Below are 23,895 nucleotides of genomic sequence, written 5' to 3' on the forward strand. Positions count from 1 at the left end.
AAACACTCCTGATCCTGATAACTTGCGTCAACTTTTACAGAACTGAAGTAAAGAAAATGTTTAAGAGGTAAAATTTGCCAGTTTGAAAGGGAAATTTGCACCTTAATAACCTATACGCTTTTAATTGTTTCTAATCAGACTTTTCCTCCAGGTTTTATTGGTGGACATTTGTGTATGTTTGAATTTATTGATCTTAAATGAATCATTGTGTTTGTGGTTTAGCCGGATGAGGGGAAAGATGAAATTCTGGAGTAAGACGAAGCACGGCGAGAAAAAACTGTCAAGAGAGAAGCAGACCAGCATGAGCGAGGCTGGAGAGACGCATGGTAAAACAAAAAACACAAAAAAACATATTTAATAGGTTAAAAAAAGATTGATGCAGATTCAATGCAGGCTTAAGTACCTTAACTCTTACATTTTGTATAAATCCACCCTTCCTCTACCTGCCTCCACCTATGTGTCCGTCATCCCAGAAGGCCCTTCTCCACCTCACAGTCCAGACTTGGAGGCAGCTTCCTCTCGGGTTGTCAGGGACAGTAAGGAGAACAAGGAGCCGTCTCCGAAGATGAGGAGGCGTCGCAGTGTGAAGATCAGCAGCATCGCTCTGGAACCCGCCCAGTGGCAAAACGACGCGCTGCACATCCTGACCTCGACGCACGACTACCGCAGCATGAACGACTTCCTCATGAAGAAGGTGAGAGGGCTAACTTCACAGACATGTACACAATAAAGTAAGTGTTACCCGACCTGCTGTCATTGTGTGCTGACGTCATATAACCAGAAACCCCGGCTTCAGAATACAAAGTTTAAAGGAGCGGATCCTAATTTTGCTAAAGCAATAATACAACCTCCAAATCTTAAAACCTCAGTTCGTCCAAATTAGATAGATTTTGGCTGAATTTGTCCAGGTTTTGAGATGTCTGTCTATGAGACTTGAGGTTGATATTATTTTGCTTGTCACGCTCACAGCATTGAAGTGAATTTTAAGAAAGGAAACAGCCGCATCTTACTCCGGAGACAGAGACCTCGGGGTCATCAGTTATCACAGGGATTATTTATTTTATTGAACATTTTCCTTATTTAACCGTTTACAGTGAAGTCTTTAGATGATCCAGTTTAACTGGAAAAATACTTCTGGCAAGAGACAGTGCAGACTAATTAAAAAAAAATGTAATCTTTAAAAGCTGGGAGCTTCAAAAACAAAATTCCCTTCCACTTCTTTTGTATTGGGGGCGGACAGATTAACGTCATGTGTTTAGATAAAACAGGATAAGTGAGAAAAAATGTTTTTCTTGTGAAATCTTTTAAAGTAGGGGAACCACTGAAGGTTACAACAAAGTTTGTTTATTGGAAATCTTACACTTTATTATTAAAAATGTGGCCCATTGATGTTGTGCTGAAATAATCTCAAATGTCCAGACATCAGTTGCAGAAGTCATTTTCTTTTCTTTTTTAAAAAACATGTGTTTTAAAAGTCTTACATTAACACTATTACTACTATTACACACATACAAGTCTGACAAATAGTATATTAACTTCATATTTTGTGTATTTATATGCTTAAATTGCCTGAGAAGATGCATTTACACCCTCTTTTGAAGTGAAATTATTATCATCAGCTGCTTGAGTTTGTTTACATGAAACTCATTTGTCCCTCCAGATCGCTGACCTGGAGTCTGAAGATGGTAAGAAGGACACCATGGTGGATGTCGTCTTCAAGAAAGCGCTGAAGGAGTTCAGGATCAACATCTTCAACTCCTACTCCACCGCCCTGGCAGTGAGTCCTCCTTTTTTTACCTGTGATTATCCATAAATGTTAAGTTGATGATCCCGTCAAATATTTCCTTCCCTTACCTTTGCTCTCACTACCAGATGGATGATGGGAAGAGTATCCGTTACAAGGATCTCTATGCCCTGTTCGAGCACATCCTGGAGAAATCCATGCGTCAGGAGCAGAGGGACTGGAGCGAATCACCGGTGAAGGTGTGGGTCAACACCTTCAAGGTCTTCCTGGACGAGTTTATGACCGAGTATAAGCCAATGGAGGGGACTATCGGCAGGGTAAGAAAGTTAAAAACTGCATAGAGGCATGAAAAAAATCAAAGAAATATAAAAATATACAGAAGAAGATGTAATCGCTTTTATTTAAAATGCAGATGAAATTTTCTCGGCAATTTCTTTGACCAGGACATTTGGTGTCTCTGTGGAGCTTTAAGGGAGACCAGAGTATGTTTTGAAAATGTAGTTAAAGGGGGATCTAAAATTGATATTTGAAGCTTAAGTTTTTGATGAATCAATAATCTCATTAATTCATTACACGTGCACTCAGATGAAAGACACAAAACACACATGGTAACACATTTTTCTCTCTTCAGGCTCCGAAACGTGAACGCAAGAAGTCAAGGAAGAAGGAAACCGACATTGTGAGTTGTACATTTAATTACTTTTTCATTTATTTTTTATTTGTAATAAAAGCGATGATTGCGCTGAGCTGAGTGGTGTCTGTGCTTCAGGTTGAAGAACACAACGGCCACATCTTCAAGTCCACACAGTACAGTATCCCTACCTACTGCGAGTACTGCTCCTCCCTCATCTGGATGATGGACCGAGCCTGCGTCTGCAAACGTGAGGATTGGACATACAAATACACACATGCTTAACTAAGATAGACTGTGACTGACTGTGAAAGTCAAATTTGAATACATCTCTGGGAAAGTCATAAAAATACCTGTTTGACGCCTACAAGGTGATATACTTCAGTATATCACATTGCAGGAGTCTTCTATTCATTTTTGGGTGAAGTTATCCTTTAATGGTATATTATAAACCTTGGATTTAATAAGGTATTATTATTTTTTCCTTTTTACATAATACATTTTTATTTTGCATGTTTGAATTCACCATAAAAGCAGCTTTTGAATATCTGCAAGTCTGCCCAATATGACACACACACACACACACACTCACACACACACTGATACACACACCAGCAGCAGTTCCTAATGTTCTCCTAACTCACTTACCCACAGGCTATCACGCCCATGTGTGTAGTTTTTATTTCCTCCCACACAGTACATTACACCCCCTCCTACTCCTTTCACTCACACACTCATACACACAAACACACACACACACACACACACACACTACATTCATACTCACAAACCTCACACTCCTGCCCTGCCTCCCTGAGTATCAGAAATATTAGATTAAACCTCCCTCTCCTTTCATAAATCTGAATTCTATCCAGTTACAATCCATCTGCACTTTCACCGAGCAGCAGACATCACATCCAAACTCTCTGCCGCCGCCTCGACATTTGCAGTCGAGTCTTTGGGGTCGTGACTAACTGCAGCTGTTGTTGCGGTCGTGCAGAGGCAGGAGAAATGCCATCAGTCTGATTTCTGTCGTGCTGTTTTGTGCTTCTGCAGTGTGTCGCTACGCCTGCCACAGGAAGTGTTGCTCCAAAATGACCACCAAGTGCAGTAAAAAGGTAGGTTGAGATTTTTTGTCCATTATCTGAAGGTTTTGATTCAGGACGCTGTAATTTAACTGCAGTGTTAGAATGCACAAAGACAACAATCGATATGGACGTCACATCAGTGTAGACACTAATCAGACACTAAAATTTTTTTTTCCCATTTCATTTACTTGACTTTATGTTATGAAAACAAGAAAAAATTTTACAGTGTGCCCAGTAAATTTCCAGAGTGAAAGAGATTTTCTTTTGGCTATATATCTCTGTAGATATTCTCTATTAGATGTAAACTTAAAAAAACATATTTATGAGGAAAACTTTAATAGCTGCTAACGAACCAAACACTTCATATATACTCAGCATTTAGGTCTTATAGATGAAGGCATCCATTGGTGCCTATTACTCTAATCAACTATTATAAAAGCTTTTTCAAAGTAGAATTAAAGAAATCATCCTCTTGTTAAAAGAAAGTTGAAATTAGGAGAAATAAAATGCACTTTTGCTTCATTAAATACACTCAGAGGTTCTGCTGCTACATGCCTACTGGGTCTGGTGTAACCAGTAGTTAATCGTGGCTAATGTTAGCATATGTTAGCATCTACTGTGTCCTTATCTTCATGCCATAATAACAGCAGCCACAGCAAAAGTCCCATGCAGTACAGCAGGCTCAATTTAATGTGACTTTTTTATGTTTCTGTGTTTGTATTTTTGTACAAAAGTACGATCCGGAGCTGTCATCTCGACAGTATGGTGTGGAGTTGTCCCGTCTGACCAGCGAGGAGCGGACGGTGCCCCAGCTGGTGGAGAAACTCATCAACTACATTGAGATGCACGGCCTCTACACAGAGGGGATCTACAGGAAGTCGGGCTCCACCAATAAGATCAAAGAACTCCGCCAGGGGCTGGACACAGGTGAGACTGATCTGACCCCACAACAAGGAGAAACGTGTTTTTCATACCTGTGGTTTCATGTAACTTGTTCAATATTTGTTCATTTTGTGCTTCTGTTTTGAAAGTTAATGTGATGAAATTTGAATGTTAGTAAGTAAAGAATGATTTTGATAATGTATATCTTTATAAAATCACAATTAAATACTTCTACTTCTACTGCTCTTCTTCTTCTTCTTCTTCTTCTTCTTCTTCACAAAAAGAGAAGGCTGAAGGAAAGTTAGTTTACCTGAACGTGTCTTTCTGTTCCAGATGTGAACAGTGTGAACCTGGATGATTACAACATCCACGTCATTGCCAGCGTTCTCAAACAGTGGCTCCGTGACCTGCCCAGCCCTCTCATGACCTTTGAACTGTACGAGGAGTTCCTCAGGGCCATGGGTAAGCTCATAATTAGCTCCCTCAGTGACTCCAGCTCAGAGACTCCTCCAGCTGAGAGTCTGTTTCAGGAGGTGAAACGTTACTTGGTCTGATGGTGTGTGCTTGTTTTCTTTTCAGGTCAGCCAGACAAGCGGGAGGTGATACGAGGGGTGTATTCGGTGATCGACCAGCTCAGCAGGACACACCTCAGCACACTGGAGCGCCTCATCTTCCATCTGGTCAGGTGGGTGATGAGATAATAATCAACATCAGCTGTACAGCCTCAGGCGCGACAGCCTCCTTCTGAAAACTGGGTTTTGAAATGAGATCTGAATAATGTTTTTGCCTGTGAGCAGAGTGGCTGCGCAGTTTAATATTTGAAGCAGAGGTTTCAGATTCTCTTTGTTTTTCTCTCGCTGATTATCACATATTCTGGATTCTCATGCCACCCTGTCCGGTGTGTTTGGTGGGAACGGGTGTTAAACTCTGTGAGGATCAACATCAGGATTAACGGGATTTCATTGTGGTTTGTTTCAGGATCGCCCTGCAGGAGGACACTAACAGGATGTCAGCCAACGCCCTCGCTATCGTGTTTGCTCCCTGCATCCTTCGCTGTCCTGACACCATCGACCCGCTGCAGAGCGTCCAAGACATCAGCAAGACCACAGCGTACGTCCAGCAGCCTTTAACTTCCCTCTGTAGTTCCCCAAATTAACTCTTTGGCTGACTGATGGAAATAAAAGCCTGGACCAAAGAAGCTTTATGGATCAGAATAGTGTACAGAACAAAATGTCTCACTTTACAGCTCTCTATTTTTGTAGCTTGTGGATCCCAATCCTTTGTTCTACTCGCATTTTATTCATTTTTATTCTGATCTCTTCCCTGTAGGTGTGTGGAGCTGATCATCAACGAGCAGATGGGCAAGTACAGAGCTCGTCTGAAGGACATCAGCAGTCTGGAGTTTGCAGAAAACAAAGCCAAGAGCAGACTGACCCACATCAGGAAGTCCATGGTAAGATCAGACTTCAGTCAGCCCTTTAAGGCCAAGTAGCATAATCATGATGCTGAAGGTGTCGGTGCGATAATACCTGACGCTGACATGGACATTTCTCTGCCTGTTCCTCTCACTCATCATTTAAATGGTGACACAACAGTTTCTCAGCTCCACGAGCAGCTGGCATGGTCCTCACACGGCCATGACAGGAGTTCATTCCTCTGTGTTTCTTGACATCTTTCATGAACAGATTTTGCTCTGTTTGTATAGCACGAGCAAAAAGCTGACAAATACACACTCAAGGGGATATACCTTAAAACTCTCACAGCAGCACTCAGACTGATTGAATTTACTACTTTTAACTTTGAAAAATAAAGTGTTTAGCATGTTATCTTGTATAAAATTTAGTTTTTGAATTCTTCAAATCAAGGCTACACACAAATATCTTTCCCTTTTATAAGAGCTTTTCTAACTATGTTGACTAATACCTCTCCATTATTAATGCATGTTCCAACCAAGGGTGTTGCGATATATTGATAATGACGATATCCATGATATTAAAAAAGGAACTATTGATATTGTATCAATAATACATGATAATATTGTAGATCTTTTTATATGAGTTCATCTCATTGCCTTTTTATTAGTCATTAAGTGTAATTTGTGTACGCTCTCTTACAGTTATGGTTACAGACTCTCTCTCCAGCTCCCCACACTTGTATTTTGAGTGTGATTTATTTGCCAAAAAAGAGACAAAACACACAGTAAGCAAAGCTAAAAATACATTTGACTTGACAGTGTTTTTTTGTTTTTTTTAGAAGATTTTCTATAGATATCGGGATTATATTGTTATCGTGAAAATGTTTGGTCGAGATAATCGTGTGGTGAAAATATGATCTCGTGACGCCCCTAGTTCCAACTCTTATCTACTAACAGTAACATCAACCTTTAAAAAAAATTCTCGAGAGCTCCCAAAGTCTTTCTTTCATTTAGAGAAAAACAACATCCATATAGAAACAAAGAAAGATAGAGAGGAAAGAGTGAAAAGTAGCTCAGGGCCATTTGCCCACTGCAAGTATAAACCATCAATAACTGGTAATGTTGTTTATATTAGTCATTTAAATCAATATATTCAATTCACAAGTAAATCGGGAAAATAAGCATATAGTTACGACAACTTCAAACATATACATCTCCCAACAGCACAACAAAAGCTGACCAATATGGAAAATCAGCTAAATTAAACATGACTATTTATCTACTTAAGCTTTGTTTCACATCAAATATGAACTATACAGAATAAAACCAACTTCCCATTGTAGCTGCAAAGACATACAGCACACTCAATATATTGTTTAATGTTTCTTCCTATGACTACATTTTAATAGGGAGTTTAATTGTCGTGCTCCCTGAGGAGCATCACGATGTGTAATATTTCTTCATAGCAAACACTAATCGGAAAGATGGTGCCGACTTGTTTATGATTCCCAAGTCTCCCAAACTCCTCCACCAATCAACTGTATCAATACTTTCCCATTGAACATGGATTTAATGATTTGCAGATCAAAAGATGTCTTCGTGTTGGTTAAAACTTGGCTAAATAGCTCAGTTTAAACCTAAATGTTGACACCTTTTGACCAGTGAATCAGCAGATCCATGCTAACATGATTACAATCACCACTCCTTAACCCTAACCTGTCCTTCCTTCCTTCCTCCCCCCACCCCTCCTTCCAGAAACCTGTACTAATTGCTGTTAGGTTTATGAGCATAACCCGCACTGCCACCCCGGTATGTATGCCCCTGCCACTCCATGTGCCACCGCCCACCACCAGTCCTGTCCGTCAGTCTATCTGATCCGTCCACTCATACTGTCTGTCATACCTCCAGTCATAGTCGTAGTCGCCACGTTTGTCTGTAAGCTCGCTCTCTTTTAGCTCTTTTAGCCTTCTGTTTGTGTATTTGTTACTGTTTTGTTCCAGTGTTGTTACCTGAACCCACTGGAAACAGCCACCAAAGAAAAGAGTTTAAAGATTATGCTTTTACTCTAAGAACAGTGTGATACTTTTATATTCTGGTTATCATATTGTTACAGTTGTGTTTATATTTCAATGTTATATCTGCTTAGTGTAAGCACAGTAAGTAGTTTTGTATTTGGTTGATGTTTATGCTTGCTGTTAGCGCTCTGAGTCAGCAGCCCTCTGACTGTTAGCTCCACTGACTGCTCTTTGCTTTCTGTTTTTGCTTCACAACTGATTAACACGCAGCCTAACTCAGCTAAACTTAAGGTAATGCTTGTGTGTGTGTATGTGTGTGTCTGTAGCAGAAGATGTGTTCGTATGTGTGTGTGTGTGTCGAGCAGCAGTCATAGTCTCTTAGCGATGATGTTGTGAGCTGTGGTCAATACATCCTCTGTATAGTCCGTATGTGGTCCAAACATTTAAACGTGTCTATGGCGAGTTCTCTGTCTGTGCACCGTCACTGTCACTGTCAACAACAAGAGCAGATGATTCTAGTTGGTCCGCCTCCCCTGACACACTCTCCTGCTCTGTGATTTTCTGTATGAACTTGCAGAGCAAAAGTCGAGTTCGGCAAAGCAGCGGCCACACGCCCTCGCCTCCTCTCAGCCCCAAGGTGCCCCCTGTGGTGGATGGAGAGAGTGCGGGAGGTGGAGGAGGAGGAGGGGGAGGGGGAGGGGGAGGAGGAGGAGGAGGAGGAGGAGGGGGAGGAGGAGGAGGAGGAGGAGGAGGAGGAGGAGAGGATGCTGTAGAGGTCGGGCTGAACGAGCAGCAGCAGCAGGCGATGCAGCAGGAGGAGCGAATCCTCACCGAGCAGATCGAGAGTCTGCAGAAAGAGAAGTACGGTCTCTCCCAGATGATGTTGGAAGTGTTTTGTTTAACATGTGTTAAAGTGTGCATGCAAGCTTATATTTTGTAATCGTTTGAGTAATCTTTCACAAATGTCAAGATTTACTGCTTTTGATTTTAAATTATTTTTAATAAATCTGAGCTTTGAACTAATGGTTGGACAAACAACCACTGTCAAAGTGTCACTTTGGGGCATTGCTCACTATTTCCTGAAATTTTACGAACCAAACAATCAGTCGATTCATGTAGAAAATAGTCAGCAGGGACACCCGAATGCAATACATGTCACATCTCGTATCAGGACAGAATCACTTTGACCCTTGCACATCATTAGTGAGGACTGCTATCAGGCCAGGTAGGTCCTGTAGGTCAATCCAAATTATACATTTGCATGCAATAGGAAAACCCCAAAGTTCAAATGGAAAAAAGTATTCAGATAAAGCTCATTGTAACTTTCATGTGTGCAGGGAGGAGCTGACGTATGAGATGTTGATCTTGGAGCCGCGGGCGTCCGACGATGACACGCCTGAATCTGAAGCATCCATCGGCACAGCGGACAGCTCTGAGAACATCACCATGGAGACGGAGGGAGCCACCTCAGACCCCTCTGGTACGTGTGAGTGCCATATTGTATGTCTGAACATGATGATGCTCTCATAGATTCTTATTTGCATTGAGTCACACAGACTGGACCAAAATCTTCACCTTCACCTGCATTCTCTCTGCTGTGAGGGGATAGAGAGTGGGAATGGCGGGTTAATTGCCTTTTTTAAGTGGTTTACATTGTTTTGAGTGTTGTAAAAGTTTTGTGACAAAGCCGCTCTCTCTCCACAGAGCGCGGCGGCACTTATCGCTCCAGAAAGTCGGATGCAATCGGCAGACGAGCTCTGCGCCGTCAGCCCGACTCCCAGGACTCTGCTGACTCCACCTCCACCATTTCCTCCTCCTACCACCCCTCCTCCTCTCTCTCCTCCAACGCCTCCGGCTCTCCCTCCCCTCACTACCGGTTCCGTTCTTCCTCCTCCGGGCCCCTGCTCACCTCCTGTGGTTTGGGGGCCCCGCTGGCCGAGGCGGAGGGGAGCCAAAGAACTGGTAAGACCCGCCACAGGCTCCGGCTCAGCCGCAGCTCACCGCGCGAGCCCTCGGGAGGCCACCGGAGGGAGTCGGACTTTAGCTCGGGGCCACAGCAGCTGGTTCTGTACGGCAGCAACGAGTTCATGGTGTGAAGCCGAGAAAAGAAGGAACGCCGGCCGCCGCCGCCGCCGCCTGTTTGAGTGCAGGAGGGTGTACGAGAAGGGGAGGAGGGAGAGTCCGGGGTTGAACGAGGCTGGTCATGGGGCCCAGTGTCGCCTGCCGCCCCTCCTCAGTGCCCACCCCCCTCCTCCCCTGGTCCAGTCAAAGGAAGAAAGACGGAATAAAAGAAAAGAGGACTGGAAATATGACACAGAGGGACAAAAAGACAGATGGTCAAAAAAAAAAAGGACTGATGACTAATGTGAACAGCAGAAAGCTGGGACAGAGTGAAGAGACATGGTCGGCCATGTTTGTTGACCCTCTGATCTCAGTGCTGTGTGACCCCTGCTGGAGCACCGGGGGTCGGTTAGAGGACAGAGAGAAGAAGGGAGGGACGGGTGGTGAGACACGCAGAGAAAACCCACACCTGCAAAGCCAAATCTTATAACGCTCCGTCTTTATTTTTTAGCATGCGGGCAGGTGGTTGAAGCCACCCAGAAGAAATGTAGCCATACTGACTGAACTGGCGGACATTTTGTCTGTAACCAGCGCCAAGCTAAGTCTGCTTTTCACGTTTACACAGGACACACCAGCCAAGAGGCTGCATGCTACTCCATCACACTTTTTCCTACGTCTGTTTGAAGAGACTGTACAGAGATATGTTACAGCTGTATGTTACATTATTATTATTATTATTATTATTATTATTATTATTATTATTATTATGTTACAGAGGAAAAAAGTGTACATAGAAAGAAACTCCAGTGCTGCTCCTGGGTCGTTCATTGTTGATCTCTATTTCTCGTTCCTCTGTTTTGCAAAGTGAAGTGTTTGGAAGTCAGGTTCCACTTTAGTTTCTGTGCTGGTTTTGCTCGGTTTGCTGTCATTAGTTTTTTTCTCTTTTCCTATTTCACAATGAACAGAGCCAGTTTCATGTGTCCTCGGGTTATACTCATGAGAAACAAGTGAAGGAAAAGCTGTCGCTCGCAGTGCTACGTGTCTGGTGTCACGTTTACTTGACCGGAGGTGTCAAATGTCAATCAGCCATAAGTGAATTGTATCTGCCTTTCCCTGCAAGCTTTTTGTTTTTCCTTCTGTTTTGTTCAGAAACATCAGTGTTACTACGTCAGGACTTGAATTTTTTTTTTTATAAATATAAATATTATTGCTGTATTATAGGTGTTGTTATTGATATCAAAGATGTCATGTTTTTGTTGTCAATATTGTTTCATGGTTTGTTTTTTGTTCAGACGAAAGCCATTTTTTCTTTCCTGTGTGAATGCGCGTGTGTGTGTGTGTGTGTGCATGTCTGAATGAATGAATGAATAATTCCTGCCACTGTTTCAGCTCCACCTTTGTGCATGTGGAGTCCTCTCTACAAACACATACACTAGTGTTTCCTCTCTTGTGAAGGTGAAAAAAGTCTCTGCAACCATCAAGTGACACTAAAACACACTCAGACTTACGAAATGTTTTATTAGTCCGGATTTCATTGCACCGGTGGGGAAACTCTTGCACTCTCACAAACTTTTGAACCGTCCACGATGTCCTCTGAGCCATCCAGAATATTCTCGTCTTCTTCTTCTTCTTCTTCCTCTTCTCTTTTACCATATAGACTCTTCCATCCTCTTCTTTCCCGGCTCTGGCTGTGAAAAGTAGCATTTAATCTGCCTGTTAACCAGACAAACGAGTAGCAACTGACTCAGACCGTCCACGTGTTTCTGCATATTCTTCCTATCTTTCCGTCTCTGTCCATACAGTATCCAAACAGTCAGTGTAATAATCATTTTATGGGCCTACTGAGTCGCTTAACAGCAATGATGTCTCCGTACTTTAGCCGCAATACCCCTCCTTGCTTGCTGCGTCTGCGATCAGATACTTCTGGGCTCCGATCTCACCAACACAATCAGTGTTAATCCACTTTTCCTTGAAGCTGGAAGTCTCAGTAAAGGCTGTGCTGATCTCAGTTTCAATGCAGGTGTGGAGACTTGCAGTGTGTGCTGTCTTTTTACAACTTAAACTGTAGACCTGTTTGAAAAAAGAAAAAGCTGTTTCAGAGGTGAGCTGAAAGGACAAATCCGATTCCAGGTCAAATATCTTTACATTGATATTTGCTGGGATGGTCTTTGTACATGTCCAGGCTGTCAATATGGCAAAAAAAGAAAAAAAAAAAAAAAAAACTTAAAAAAAAGTGAATGTACCTGTCACTGGAAGGCATGCTCTGCTTTCTCTGGTTGTTTTTGTTCCTCTTTTATACACAGTGTATGTACTATTTATGATCATGCTTTTGGGGTGTACATTGGTTTAAAAGAGTCTGTCATAAAAGGTGTTATAAAAGGATATATTATCCTGTGTACGGTTCATTATCTACTATTAACCATGACAACATTTTAACAGGCCACACTTGGTCTGTCATGTTTGTGCTACGATGCGAGAAAAAAAAAAAAAAGCGTGTCTCTTTGTCTGCGCCACTCTGGACACGGTTATGTATAAGGTGCAACTTGTGTTATATTTCTTTTTTTTTTTTTAATGATACAAACATGTCTATGGTTGTAAGAAAAAAAGACTTTATGGGGGAAATTCATCTGCTTATTAAAAAAGCGAAACTGCAGCCAAACACAAATGAGTTGAGTGATCTTTCACGTGATGAAGTCCAGAGAGAAATGTGTGTGTTGTACTTCCCAACGCATAGGGACAAGATTCAAGGTTCATTTATTTGTTATTCAAGACACAGGGTTGATAAACTCAATACAAGAAAAAAATATGTTTTATGGTGGAGTGAGGTTGAGTTTAGGAGTCTTAAAGACTGAGGAAAGAAGCTGCTCTGTAGTCTGGTGGTACGGCAGCGGATACTTCTGTATCTTTAGTCAGATGGCAGCAGAGTGAACCGACTGTGGTAAGTGTTGTCTTTTAGGTAATAAAAAATATATCACCAATTAATACAATATTAAAGAAATACAACAAAAGCAGTTGTCAGGGGCAGGTCAGACATTTTTCTAACACAGTAATCATTTGTACTGTATGTCTTCACTGGGAAAGGTTCAAGGTTCATTTACCATTCTACAACACGGGCCTGTACAACGAAAGGCAAGTTGTAGTCCCTTTATGCTACACAAGAAATAATATTTTTTATGATGGGATTTTTTTTTATTGCGTTGTAGCTCTGGAAAACACATTACAAAACATCACCAATCAAAACAACATTAAACAAATGCAACAAACACTTGTCAGGGGCAGGTCAGACATTTTTGTTTTTTCTGACACATTAGTGTGTCTTCTCTGAGAGGCTGTTCACATTTGAAGGAAATAAGTTCATGTACAAAGTTTGCCAAATGTACAAGTAGGCCCAAATAGTTAAGAATGTGTTGTAGACAGTGTTTGACAAAGTTTATACAGTTTCTCCCGATGCATCTAGTCTTAAAATTAAGCATTTTTCAAAGGGAGTCTGGTGACTTTCTCCACAGGCAACAAAGAAGGATAGATAGATTTATAGATAGATAGATAGATAGCAGCTGAAAGCAGTGGTGGAGAGGTGAGAGAGATCTGGACCGGCTGTGCAGTTCCGAGAGGGGGGTTTGTGGTGCTGCGATGATTTTGCTGGCCTGGTTAACTGTGCGGGATAGTCTGGCCTTGTGTTTACATGAGAGGAAGCTGTACCAGGAAGAGATGTTGAAAGTGAGTATGGATTCAATGAGAGACTGGTAAACCAGAGTTAAAACATGACATGACACAACATTTGATACATTTGGTGTAAACGGTCAAGTCATGGTGAAAAACAGTCTTCTGAGACAACGTCAAACACCTGAAGGTTAGCATCGCCCTAGTTCCCTCGACAAATTTATGACTTATGTGTTTCATGCAAGTGTGTTCGGCATGATAATCTTGACAGATGAACACCATTTTTGTGATTTTTGAAGCATAAATTAATGCTAGAAGTAAAAAGCTAATGTTAGGCTATAAACAGGCTACATTGCGGCGCATGAGTTAAACGACATCACCACTAAGCATCTTACTGCACAAATATTCATTCATTTTCAGGATTTTAACCCTTTAAATACCAGTTTGTTAACATCGTCTTTCTGAATGAAAAAAAAAATGCCATGTCAATTGTCCATATGCTTAATATAAAGTATTTTTATGGCAGAATTTGTACTAAATGTGATCTTTTATCAGTCGCATGAGGGTTTAGTGTTATCGTGAGGGAGAGCCCCCTATAGGACACAAGGGAAACAGCATGTATTTGGCTGATGTGCTCTTACGTCATTCTGCTCTCCACAAATTATACAATGTACATTAGTAAAGATTTTCAACTTTAATAATTTGTTCATCAAGATCTGATGTGTGACTAAAGTGTTGAGCAGTGTACAAACTAAAAAAACTGTCCTATGAGTGAAAAATAGTAAAAACTCATCCAGGACCACAGAATGAAAGCCTGCCAACATGGGATGCATGATTTAATGCTGTAATGACTGGCTCATAATATGTAACAGTTTTAGCTGTCTGTAAAATACACAGTGTGTTAAAGACATATTATATGAGCTGAGGGTGAAATGTAAAAGGAAAAAAAAATAACAAGCACCTTCACCAAAGTGTATGCACTATGCATTAAAACAGCCAAAATGAATCAGAAATGAAAGTTAAAAAACTTAAAATGTATCAACAGCTGCATGAGGGTTAATATTTATTCTTTTTTTACAATTTGTTTATTTAGTTTCGTGTTTATTTATGACTTTATTTTCTTTTTAGACATACGTTTCATTCTCACATTTTGTCCACGTGACGGTTACCAAATCAAACAAAGCCTCTCCTTCCCTCCACTGACTCACTGCCTCACCCACTCAGCGGGAAACCTCTGTTTCTGTTCCATGAACGTAAACTCACTTCAGTTTCTGTAGGTTTTGAAATGATGTGGCAATGATTTCACCTGCTGATCCACCGGATGTCTGTGAAGACATCACAGGTTTTTTACAGCTGACTTCACTTCTGACACTCGACTCAGCTGATACACACCAAACTGTCCACGGTGAGCTGCTTCTTCCTACATTTCACAATTTATCAGACGTGTTTTTTAAAAAAGAACTATTTTTTGTTTTGTGCTCATCTACACTGTTAAAGCTAACTCTACAGCTCATTTTCAAATGTCTTTGTTTGATTTCTACAGATGTCTTATAATACCATCGTTTTCTTTGACCTGGAGACCACTGGATTAGGTAACAATCTGTTTGCTTATTAATCATTTATCAGTGTCAATGTCAGAAATAAGAGTTATTTTATTGAGTTCGAAGGTTCATATGTGATCTTAAAAATAACAGATCCACTTACTGGAGATTTTTCAGAGCTTTCAGCCGCATGTTGTTGCCTTCATTACTAAGATCCTTCTGTCAAAGTAATTATGTTCAGTTCTACTATTGTGTGCGATAAAATAACTGAAATAGTCCTTTAGTCCCGATGTCCACCTTTGCTGCCTTCATAATTACTACAGCCACTCGAGGTCGACACCTAACATTAAATGTAAATATGGGTGGCACTAATCTGCTTTCACAGTCGACCTATATGGTAGTTTTTCTGGTGAGGATTGGGCTGTTTTAGCCAGTTGTCGAAGAAGTACTGAGATCTTTAACTTAACAGTGTAAAAATACTCTGTCAGTAGTCCTGCATTCAAAATCTTACTTAAAAGTCCAGCGTGTAGGATTTAGTGGCATCACAGTGAGGTGCAACAAACTGAACACACCTCATCTCACCCTCCCCTTTAAGGAGGCGGCTAAAAAAGTGATGGATTCATGGAGTCTGTATGATAAGGAGGATAATAAGGGCCTGTGTCCACCTAGCATTTGTTCCTGAGCGCCAGCATCGTTTTTCAAGTTTTCCTAATGAGGAGAGAGCGTCTGCAACAGCAAACGGGACCTAGAGAATCAGAGTGCCTCGCCTTTTTTGTGCACCCGCTCAAAGCACTTTGAGTCGGAAATCTCTCAGCTTTTCAAAGAGGTGCTGGTGACGTCACCATGCCTCTTTTACTCGGAAGAGGGTTAGAGGGTTGTGCACCCACATCCTCCTTACTCATCAGCATTATTAACCTCATCGTCCCTAAATGAGCCTGTCATTAAACTTTGAGCCACTAACATGACACAACAGAGAGTTAGGGTGGCATGACAGACGCAGTAGAGTTGCAACATGCAGAGTCATCATCATCATGCAGACAGTGACTATCTAAATGTTAAATACAGACCCCTGTGAGCTTGGCAAGATTTGTATAAACTTTCTTGCATTTCAAAACAATGTTTCAAATGATTATTGATTAATTGAGATAAAAAGTATTCAGTGGAAATAATCATTTGTTTGTTCAGTAAGTTAGTTAAAACTATCCTTCCTGTCGTAGGAGGCCGGTCATTAACCGCTGAAGAAACTGAAACTAGACACAGGGAGGATAAGCGACGTGCCTGAGTCTGCGGTACTGGCTTTGTCTGGGTGTGTACAGCTTGAATGTCTCAGCGGTTACAATGGCCATGACAACAAGGCTGCATATGCAATCAAACCGACAATATCAGACATTCATTTACTGACAGTACATTTCTCATCTTTGCAGCTTGCTCTCTTGTTTTGAATATCAGGATATACAGTTCATCTGGATTCCTGCTGCTTGCGATGCTAAGCAAAGCCTATAGAGGGAGTGTCTTTGACCCCAGAAATCACGAAAACAATGTCCACTTTCTGCAAATGTTCAAAACCAAGAGTGTTCATAGTCCTTAAGAGGTCTATAAGTTCCTGTCTAGCACAGTTGTTTAGGAGAGGAGTTGTTTGTTGTATTGTCCACCTCTGTATCACTCTGTGGTTGATCTCTGTGAAATACAGAAAACCCACAATATTTCAGCCATTTTTTGGGGGGGTTTTTTGTATATACTTCCTTGTTCTCTTAATCAATCTCTTTCTATTATCAGACACTGACGGGTGTCATCTCATCCAGTTGTCGGCCATCTGTGGAAACAGTGTCTTTAATGCCTACACCCTGCCCCGACTCCCCATCACAAGGGGTGCCTCAGCAGTCACAGGCTTTACCGTCCATGATGGAACACTGTTCCTCCATGGGACTCCAGTGCACACCATCCCTCTTTCTGATGCCCTCACCTCCTTCATCGCCTTCCTCCGCTCCTTCCATCGCCCCGTGCTGCTGGCGGCCCACAATGCAAAGCAGTTTGATGGACCGGTGCTCATGAGAGTGCTGCGAAAGTTCCGCCTCAGGCAGAAGTTCCAGCGGGTTGTGATGGGGTTTCTGGATACCTTACCGCTGTGCAAGTATATCTATCCAGATCTGGACAGTTACTCTCAGAAGGACTTGGTCCGCGACTTCCTGGGAGAGACCTACGACGCTCATAATGCTGAGGAGGACGCCAGGATGCTGCAGGAGCTGTTCAACGTGTGGAATCCTGATAGCAGAGATATCGCCAGATTCATCTACAGCTTGTCCCAAGTGGAATAAACAAGCAGCAGGAAAAAACAAGAGTAAACCAATCAGGACATGAAAAGAGAAATATTCCACTAAAATAAGCTTTTCTTTGCAGTTTTGTTCTCATCTCAATAAGCATTGAGAAGACAAATAATATGTGATAAACCCCAAACTGACAGATATGTTCATTCTGTATAATTATTGCTTAGATCTGTTGATAAATTGTACTGTAACATGTCTCATACTCACAAGTGTTGAACTCTTTTCCAAAACAAATAAAATAAAAATCAATCTGATTCTTCTACACAACTTGGAAGTTCTTTTTTATTATTAGTTGATGTGTTTTTATGCTGTTTGATAAAAAGTGAGTCAGGGTCCTAAAAGTAGAGTTTGCACTGGTTGATCAGTGGAGCTTTGTGATATAAATGCATCACTGTGTACTTAAAGTGAAAACCATTAATTTGGATGGTTTGCTGAAAATACAATTAATTTAATAAAAAACATTTCTGTAGAATGAAGGGACTACAACTTGCATTTCATACTACATCCCTGTGTTGTATAATGACAAATAAATTAAATAATAAATAATAAAAAACCTTGACTCTTGATGTATACAATCAAAATACCACAAAACATGGCCAAAAATGTCCTTTTTGAGAGCAGTTACAGACTTTATGTCACATTTGGACGTACTGTAATTTTAATGTGTATGTCATATTTTGAAGGAATCCCTGCCAGGTAATTTATACACAAAAGGAAAAGATTTTTAAAAATGGGAATTAAAAAACTAATACAATTTCTTTTTCACATTTCTTCAATTTTTTATCAATATGATTGTCCAGTAATATAATGAAATGGATCCATTTTTTTGTAATCTGAGGATTAATCAAAGTAAGCAAAGATTTCTTTGCTATTAAAGTGCACACAGTACCGCCCAAATAATCCTCTAAAAATACTACAAATAAGAGTATCTTCATCTTTCTTACAAAATTTTGAACTATAATCATCATCATATTCACCATCCAAACTGTTTATATATTGATTTATATATGGCATGGTCATATCCAACTTTTTATTTACCACAGTCTCCAGTGATAGTATGTAACTAAGTATATTTACACAAGTGCTGAGTATAGTTTCCCACTTTAAACTTACAATCCACAACATTTTAAAGGCAAATATCTATCTTTTTACTTATTATTTACAGCATATGATGTTTATTTTTTACTTAGTAGTAACTCAGCAGATTGCATGCTGCATCAGCGTATTTTTAGATTATTTATTTGATCGGCTATCAGATTTAAAATAAAATGCTGATTTAAGTAATCTAAAAAAATGCTCAACATCAGATCTGATAATTGGCAAAGTGGGCAATTAGTTCACTCAAATACCTACTATCTGTATGTGTACTTTTCACTTTTACTCAAGTATTTTAACACGACATCTTTCCTGTGACTTTTGGGTACTTTCTCTGTCTCGTTGCGTGTCCATGAGTCTCCTGTGGAGGGCAGCACTGTGCCTGGGACGCTTGTATCAGTTCCGTATTTTACAGACGAAGAAGAAAGGATTTCTGCGCATGCGCAAAGTGATTGATTGGGGAAGTGGATTTTCTGTGAACAAGCTTGTTTTTGTTGGGAAATTATACTTTAACTCGCCACAGACACACACCACACATTATAACTACAGACGTTTTTAATAATTTGTTCATCAGGATCTGATGTGTGACTAAAGTGTTCCCTGAATTGTTTTGAGCAGTGTACAAACTAAAAAACTGTCCTATCAGTGAAAAATTGTTACAAATACATCCAGGACCACAGAATGAAAGCCTGCTAACATGGGATGCATGATTTGCTGTAATGACTGGCTCATAATATGTTACAGTTTCAGTTTTAGTCTGTCTGTCTGTGTAATATACACAGTGTGTTAAAGACATATTATATGAGCTGAGGTTGAAATGTAAAAGGAAAAAACAAACAAACACCTTAATCAAAGTGTATGCACTATGCATTAAAACAGACAAAATGATTCAAAAATGAAAGTTAAAAAACTTAAAATGTATCAACAGCTGCATGAGGGTTAATATTTATTCTGTTTTTGCAATTTGTTTATTTAGTTCCATGTTTATTTATGACTTTATTTTCTTTTTAGACATACGTTTCATTCTCACATTTTGTCCACGTGACGGTTACTAAATCAAACAAAGCCTCTCCTTCCCTCCACTGACTCACTGCCTCACCCACTCAGCAGGTCAGAACTGAAACTAACAGAGCAGAACAGACAAGAAGTTTCCACCTTCACACGAAAAAAGAGCTCATCCTTTGTTTTGTCACTGTGTCCTGACAGGACCACACCAGCACAGCTGAGCAGGGAGCTGATCACCAGGAGGAGAAACACCTCTGTTTCTGTTCCACTGAAGTGAAAGTAAACTCAGTTCAGTGTCTGTAGGTTTTGAAATGATGTGGTAATGATTTCACCTGTTGATCCACTGGATGTCTGTGAAGACATCACAGGTTTTTAAAGCTGACTTCACTTCTGACACTCGACTCAGCTGATACACACCAAACTGTCCACGGTGAGCTGCTTCTTTCTACATTTCACAACTTACCAGACATGTTTTTTTTTAAATAAAAAGAACTATTTTTTGTTTTGTGCTAGCTTTAAAGCTAACTCTACAGCTCATGTTCAAATGTCTTTGTTTGATTTCTGCAGATGTCTTATAATACCATCGTTTTCTTTGACCTGGAGACCACTGGATTAGGTAACAATCTGTTTGCTTAGTAATCATTTATCAGTGTCAATGTCAGAAATAAGATTCATTCATTCATTCTTTTATTCATCTTTATCGGACAATTGTGTTAAAGGGGGAACATTGTTTCCTTTTTTTAAAAAATAAATATTTTTATATTAGTTATTTTATTGAGTTCGAAGGTTCATATGTGATCTTAAAAATAACAGATCCACTTGCTGGAGATTTTTCAGAGCTTTCAGCCGCATGTTGTTGCCTTCATTACTAAGATCCTTCTGTCAAAGTAATTATGTTCAGTTCTACCATTGTGTGCGACAAAATAACTGAAATAGTCCTTTAGTCCCGATGTCCACCTTTGCTGCCTTCATAATTACTACAGCCACTCGAGGTCGACACCTAACATTAAATGTAAATATGGGTGGCACTAATCTGCTTTCACAGTCGACCTATATGGTAGTTTTTCTGGTGAGGATTGGGCTGTTTTAGCCAGTTGTCGAAGAAGTACTGAGATCTTTAACTTAACAGTGTAAAAATACTCTGTCAGTAGTCCTGCATTCAAAATCTTACTTAAAAGTCCAGCGTGTAGGATTTAGTGGCATCACAGTGAGGTGCAACAAACTGAACACACCTCATCTCACCCTCCCCTTTAAGGAGGCGGCTAAAAAAGTGATGGATTCATGGAGTCTGTATGATAAGGAGGATAATAAGGACCTGTGTCCACCTAGCATTTGTTCCTGAGCGCCAGCATCGTTTTTCAAGTGTTCCTAATGAGGAGAGAGCGTCTACAACAGCAAACGGGACCTAGAGAATCAGAGTGCCTCGCCTTTTTTGTGCACCCGCTCAAAGCACTTTGAGTCGGAAATCTCTCAGCTTTTCAAAGAGGTGCTGGTGACGTCACCATGCCTCTTTTACTCGGAAGAGGGTTAGAGGGTTGTGCACCCACATCCTCCTTACTCATCAGCATTATTAAGCTCATCGCCCCTAAATGAGCCTGTCATTAAACTCTGAGCCACTAACATTACACAACAGAGAGTTAGGGTGTCATGACAGACACATTAAAGTTGCAACATGCAGAGTCATCATCATCGTGCAGACAGTGACTATCTAAATGTTAAATACAGACCCCTGTGAGCTTGGCAAGATTTGTATAAACTTTCTTGCATTTTAAAACAATGTTTCAAATGATTATTTGATTAATTGAGATAAAAAGTATTCAGTGGAAATAATCATTTGTTTGTTCAGTAAGTTAGTTAAAACTATCCTTCCTGTCGTAGGAGGCCGGTCATTAACCGCTGAAGAAACTAGACACATGGAGGATAAGCGACGTGCCTGAGTCTGCGGTACTGGCTCTGTCTGGGTGTGTACAGCTTGAATGACTCAGTGGTTACAATGGCCATGACAACAAGGCTGCATATGCAATCAAACTGACAATATCAGACATTAATTTACTGACAGTACATTTCTCATCTTTGCAGCTTGCTCTCTTGTTTTGAATATCAGGATATACAGTTCATCTGGATTCCTGCTGCTTGCGATGCTAAGCAAAGCCTATAGAGGGAGTGTCTTTGACCCCAGAAATCAAGAAAACAATGTCCACTTTCTGGAAATGTTCAAAACCAAGAGTGTTCATAGTCCTTAAGAGGTCTATAAGTTCCTATCTAGCACAGTTGTTTAGGAGAGGAGTTGTTTGTCATATGGTCCACCTCTGTATCACTCTGTGGTTGATATATTTCCTTGTTCTCTTGATCAATCTCTTTCTATTATCAGACACTGACGTGTGTGATCTCATCCAGTTGTCGGCCATCTGTGGAAACACTGTCTTTAATGCCTACACCCTGCCCCGCCGCCCCATCACAAGGAGTGCCTCAGAGGTCACAGGCTGTACCGTCCATGATGGAAACCTGTTCGTCCATGGGACTCCAGTGCACACCATCCCTCTTTCTGATGCCCTCACCTCCTTCATCACCTTCCTCCGCTCCTTCCGTCGCCCCGTGCTGCTGGCGGCCCACAATGCAAAGCGGTTTGATGCACCGGTGCTCATGAGAGTGCTGCCAAAGTTCCACCTCAGGCAGAAGTTCCAGCAGGTGGTGACAGGGTTTCTGGATACCTTACCGCTGTGCAAGTATATCTATCCAGATCTGGACAGTTACTCTCAGAAGAACTTGGTCCACCACTTCTTGGGAGAGACCTATGACGCTCATAATGCTGAGGAGGACGCCAGGATGCTGCAGAAGCTGTTCAACATGTGGAATCCTGGAAGCAGAGATATCTCCAGATTCACCGACAGCTTGTCCCAAGTGGAATAAACAAGCAGCAGGAAAAAACAAGAGTAAACCAATCAGGACATGAAAAGAGAAATATTCCACTAAAATAAGCTTTTCTTTGCAGTTTTGTTCTCATCTCAATAAGCATTAATATAAGCAATAATATGTGATAAACCCCAAACTGATCTGTTCATTCTGTATAATTATTGTTTAGATCTGTTGATAAATTGTACTGTAACATGTCTCATACTCACAAGTGTTGAACTCTTTTCCAAAAAATAAAATAAAAAACAATTTGATTCTTCTACACAACTTGGAAGTTTTTTTTATTAGTTGTTGTTGTGTTGATCAGTGGAGCTTTGTGATATAAATGCATCACAGTATACTTAAAGTGAAAACCATGAATGGGATGGTTTGCTGAAAATACAATTAGTTTAATAAAAAAAACATTTCTGTAGAATGAAGAGACTACAACTTGCATTTCATACTACATCCCTGTGTTGTATAATTACTGTAAAAATTACATAATAAATTAAATAAATAAAAAACCTTGACTCTTGATGTATACAATCAAAATACCACAAAACATGGCCAAAAATGTCCTTTTTGAGAGCAGTTACAGACTGTATGTCACATTTTGATGTACTGTAATTTCTATGTGTATGTCATACTTTGAAAGAATCCCTGCCAGGTAATTTATACACAAAAGGAAAAGAGTTTTAAAAATGGGAATTAAAAACTAATACAATTTCTTTTTCACATTTCTCCTATTATATATAAATATGATTTGGACTCTTTTGTAATCTGAGGATTAATCAAAGTAAGCAAAGATTTCTTTGCTATTAAAGTGCACACAGTACCGCCCAAATAATCCTCTAAAAATACTACGAATAAGAGTATCTTCATCTTTCTTACAAAATTTAGAACTATAATCTTCATCATATTCACCATCCAAACTGTTTATATATTGATTTATATATGGCATGGTCATATCCAACTTTTTATTTACCACAGTCTCCAGTGATAGTATGTAACTAAGTATATTTACACAAGTGCTGAGTATAGTTTCCCACTTTAAACTTACAATCCACAACATTTTAAAGGCAAATATCTATCTTTTTACTTATTATTTACAGCATATGATGTTTATTTTTTACTTAGTAGTAACTCAGCAGATTGCATGCTGCATCGGCGTATTTTTAAATTATTTATTTGATCGGCTATCAGATTTAAAATAAAATGCTGATTTAAGTAATCTAAAAAAAATGCTCAACATCAGATCTGATAATTGTCGAAGTGGGCAATTAGTTCACTCAAATACCTACTATCTGTATGTGTACTTTTCACTTTTACTCAAGTATTTTAACACGACATCTTTCCTGTGACTTTTGGGTACTTTCTCTGTCTCGTTGCGTGTCCATGAGTCTCCTGTGGAGGGCAGCACTGTGCCTGGGACGCTTGTATCAGTTCCGTATTTTACAGACGAAGAAGAAAGGATTTCTGCGCATGCGCAAAGTGATTGATTGGGGAAGTGGATTTTCTGTGAACAAGCTTGTTTTTGTTGGGA

General features: G+C 40.3%; 3 protein-coding genes across 5 annotated transcripts in view; all 3 read left to right on the top strand.

The window, feature by feature from the left end:
* LOC311264251 (unconventional myosin-IXAa-like) overlaps positions 1-12,489 on the top strand; it is a 143,964-nt gene extending 131,475 nt beyond the window's left edge. Inside the window, exons 28-44 of the mRNA XM_084364973.1 lie at positions 223-326; positions 474-694; positions 1,661-1,777; positions 1,873-2,061; positions 2,376-2,423; positions 2,514-2,625; positions 3,432-3,493; positions 4,198-4,390; positions 4,679-4,807; positions 4,925-5,030; positions 5,324-5,455; positions 5,675-5,798; positions 8,045-8,065; positions 8,352-8,436; positions 8,518-8,635; positions 9,112-9,254; positions 9,479-12,489. Of these exons, the coding sequence (XP_084221099.1) occupies positions 223-326; positions 474-694; positions 1,661-1,777; positions 1,873-2,061; positions 2,376-2,423; positions 2,514-2,625; positions 3,432-3,493; positions 4,198-4,390; positions 4,679-4,807; positions 4,925-5,030; positions 5,324-5,455; positions 5,675-5,798; positions 8,045-8,065; positions 8,352-8,436; positions 8,518-8,635; positions 9,112-9,254; positions 9,479-9,870 (2,296 nt within the window). The 3' untranslated portion in view covers positions 9,871-12,489. The remainder of the gene's footprint in view (positions 1-222; positions 327-473; positions 695-1,660; positions 1,778-1,872; positions 2,062-2,375; positions 2,424-2,513; positions 2,626-3,431; positions 3,494-4,197; positions 4,391-4,678; positions 4,808-4,924; positions 5,031-5,323; positions 5,456-5,674; positions 5,799-8,044; positions 8,066-8,351; positions 8,437-8,517; positions 8,636-9,111; positions 9,255-9,478) is intronic.
* Positions 12,490-13,463: 974 nt separating this feature from the next.
* LOC311263835 (DNA polymerase III subunit epsilon-like) lies at positions 13,464-17,562 on the top strand. 2 transcript variants are annotated; one of them, XM_084364167.1, is made up of 4 exons: positions 13,464-13,552; positions 14,829-14,900; positions 15,039-15,087; positions 16,813-17,562. In XM_084364167.1, exons 3-4 carry the CDS (start codon positions 15,039-15,041, stop codon positions 17,349-17,351), a joined length of 588 nt encoding a protein of 195 aa, XP_084220293.1. In that variant the 5' UTR covers positions 13,464-13,552; positions 14,829-14,900; the 3' UTR covers positions 17,352-17,562. The 2 variants fall into 2 exon arrangements, with proteins under 2 accessions (XP_084220293.1, XP_084220292.1); XM_084364166.1 differs by having other exon boundaries at positions 13,496-13,552; positions 14,773-14,900.
* A 1,913-nt stretch (positions 17,563-19,475) lies between these two features.
* Positions 19,476-22,502, top strand: LOC311263634 (DNA polymerase III PolC-type-like). Of its 2 annotated transcripts, XM_084363830.1 has the most exons (4): positions 19,476-19,565; positions 19,662-19,890; positions 20,028-20,076; positions 21,832-22,502. In XM_084363830.1, the coding sequence occupies exons 3-4, from the start codon at positions 20,028-20,030 to the stop codon at positions 22,368-22,370; spliced, it is 588 nt and encodes a 195-aa protein (XP_084219956.1). In that variant the 5' UTR covers positions 19,476-19,565; positions 19,662-19,890; the 3' UTR covers positions 22,371-22,502. The 2 variants fall into 2 exon arrangements, with proteins under 2 accessions (XP_084219956.1, XP_084219955.1); XM_084363829.1 differs by having other exon boundaries at positions 19,550-19,890.
* The last annotated feature ends 1,393 nt before the right edge of the window (positions 22,503-23,895 follow it).

Source organism: Pagrus pagrus (genome assembly GCF_965226575.1).
Source record: "Pagrus pagrus genome assembly, chromosome: 10".
NCBI classification, from domain to species: Eukaryota; Metazoa; Chordata; class Actinopteri; order Spariformes; family Sparidae; genus Pagrus; species Pagrus pagrus.